The sequence below is a fragment of the Sinocyclocheilus grahami genome, unplaced genomic scaffold, assembly GCF_001515645.1.
Source record: "Sinocyclocheilus grahami isolate Dianchi unplaced genomic scaffold, SAMN03320097.WGS_v1.1 scaffold32200.1, whole genome shotgun sequence".
NCBI lineage: Eukaryota > Metazoa > Chordata > Actinopteri > Cypriniformes > Cyprinidae > Sinocyclocheilus > Sinocyclocheilus grahami.
In genome coordinates, this window is record NW_015521434.1 from 1 (window position 1) to 2154 (window position 2154).

The 2154-nt window shown below is 40.5% G+C and overlaps 1 protein-coding gene across 1 annotated transcript; it reads left to right on the plus strand.

Annotated features, from left to right (window-relative positions):
- Window positions 1-25: 25 nt before the first annotated feature.
- Window positions 26-1669, plus strand: LOC107580357 (isochorismatase domain-containing protein 1-like; the record flags this gene model as incomplete). The annotated part of the gene is made up of 3 exons (XM_016266070.1): window positions 26-259; window positions 1201-1317; window positions 1448-1669. Coding segments are annotated over 3 exons (381 nt in total), but the record flags the coding sequence as incomplete, so codon positions are not given.
- Between the last annotated feature and the right edge of the window lie 485 nt (window positions 1670-2154).

Consider the following 2154-nt stretch of genomic DNA (forward strand, 5'->3'; position numbering starts at 1 on the left):
TGTGTGTGTGTGTGTGTATGTGTGTGTGTGTGTGTCTGTGTGTGTATCGGCTCAGTTGCAGGGGGCTCGTATTCTGGGGATCCCTGTGGTTGTGTCGGAGCAGTATCCTAAAGGTCTGGGCAGCACAGTGCAGGAACTGGATCTGACTGGGGCCAAATTAGTTTTCCCCAAAACCAAGTTCTCCATGGTTCTTCCGGAGGTGGAGGCGGTGCTGGCTGAGATCCCAGGAGTCCGCAGTGTGGTGCTCTTCGGAGTCGAGGTCAGTACCTGTGATGATGATAATGATCGCGGAGTGCCCACACTTCTTGAAAGTTATTATTTAAAATTATTAACATTTTAAATTATTCAGCCGTTAAGTACCGATGTTAGTGCCAGTTGGTACTAAAATTTAAAAAATGTGACGATGGCAGCATTTACAGATACACACGGGAGCGTTTGAAAGCTGCGTCTATCAGCAGTTCCCTAATATTTTTACTTTTGAGTACTTTACGGTACTTTTGACAGCACTACTTTAAGAACACGCAGAAGCCACTGCTGGTTTCTCCGGTCGAGGGCGGAGCTAATACCTCAATCATCAGTAGTATTATTATCAGGGGGGTTTTTTCTCGTTTTTTTCAGAAGCACTGAATGACCAATAATGTCAGCCCAGCATTCTGTTAAAATGCATTCATATGTTTTCATTCATACATGGTTACCGCATCTTAGTTCTAATGACTTTCTGTCATACAAAAAATGTTTGATTGGCTTATGATTCATTTAATTTAAAATAGATCACATTCTCTGAATTAAACATTTTACAGTTAATTCCATTTTTGAGCACTTTCCCAATGACTTGGCCATTTCTAATCCTATGAAACATCCCTTTTTTGCTCTAGCAAAATATAATATAAACAATACTGTTGACCTGAAAATGTTGACAATCTGTAACCAATAAGATTTCTGTTGGGCTTACAGAAAAGTTATGTTGCCATATTAAATATAATGCTTGACGTATTCTTTTAGAGGCCTTCATGAACACCACTTATACTGGAACATAGTTTCGATAGGTGCTTGATAGGAAATGGAAAGTACTTGAAAGTCCTTGAATCTTTTGTTCATAAGAGAGCGGGAACCCTGATTAATGGACTCTTGCGCTGTGGAGTTCTTCAGATTGGGTAACGTTCATTCAGGAAACCCTGAGCGAGTGTTTGTCTCTTGCAGACGCACGTGTGCATTCAGCAGACCGCTCTGGATCTGATGGGAAGAGGCTTTGAGGTGCACATTGTTGCTGATGCCTCGTCCTCCAGAAGCATGATGGACCGGATGTTTGCACTCGAGGTGAGATGGAGATTCACTTCATGAGACCGCACTGATCCTGGAAAGTGAAGGCCAGCTTATCAAATATGTAAATCTCAATCCTAAAGTGTTGACGATGTGAATGAGCACCTGTGTTGTTCATAATGACTAGGGATGTAATGATTCACCGCGAGCCGGATGAAAGTCGATACCAATCTGTGATGATTCAGGTGGGTTGAGATGTTAAATGAATCACGATTCATTTGAGGGTGGAGTTTATATTAATGTATCTCTGAGGGGAACTTTAGAGAAGTTTAGACAGTGGTTTCTTTTCATCTGGTCTCTGTAATGCTTATTAAAGAAGTGTTTATAAGCGCAGCGCTGCTTTGTTGACAGCGGTTCCATGAGCGCCTCCTGCTGTCAGAGAGTGAATCTGCGTCTCGTTCAGAGCTTCTGCTGTTTAGATGTTTTATGTAGCATAATGTCACTAAGTTAAAGTCAGACCATTCTGTTTTTGCTTCAAATTGCAGCATGTACGCAGCATCTTTGTTTGGATCGTGATTAAATTCCAGTGGTTGCCTCTAACTGAATGGAAAGAGCACAGGCAAAGCTTTAGTTTGTTTCTATGAAGATGTCTTTAATTTGTGTTTAAAATTTCATATTTCAATTTCACAAAGAAATGTGCTGCATTTTGTTCAAGCCATAATAAAAGGACATCTTTTCATTTATAATTTATCTTAAATCTCATTGTTAAAAAAATTGTGAGAATGGTATGGTGAAATCAGTATAGTGAATCATATCATATCGTGAGCTGAGTGAAGCGTTACAACCACGCAACCACGCAGACTTAAAGAGTGTGTTCCCAAAGATACACCAACA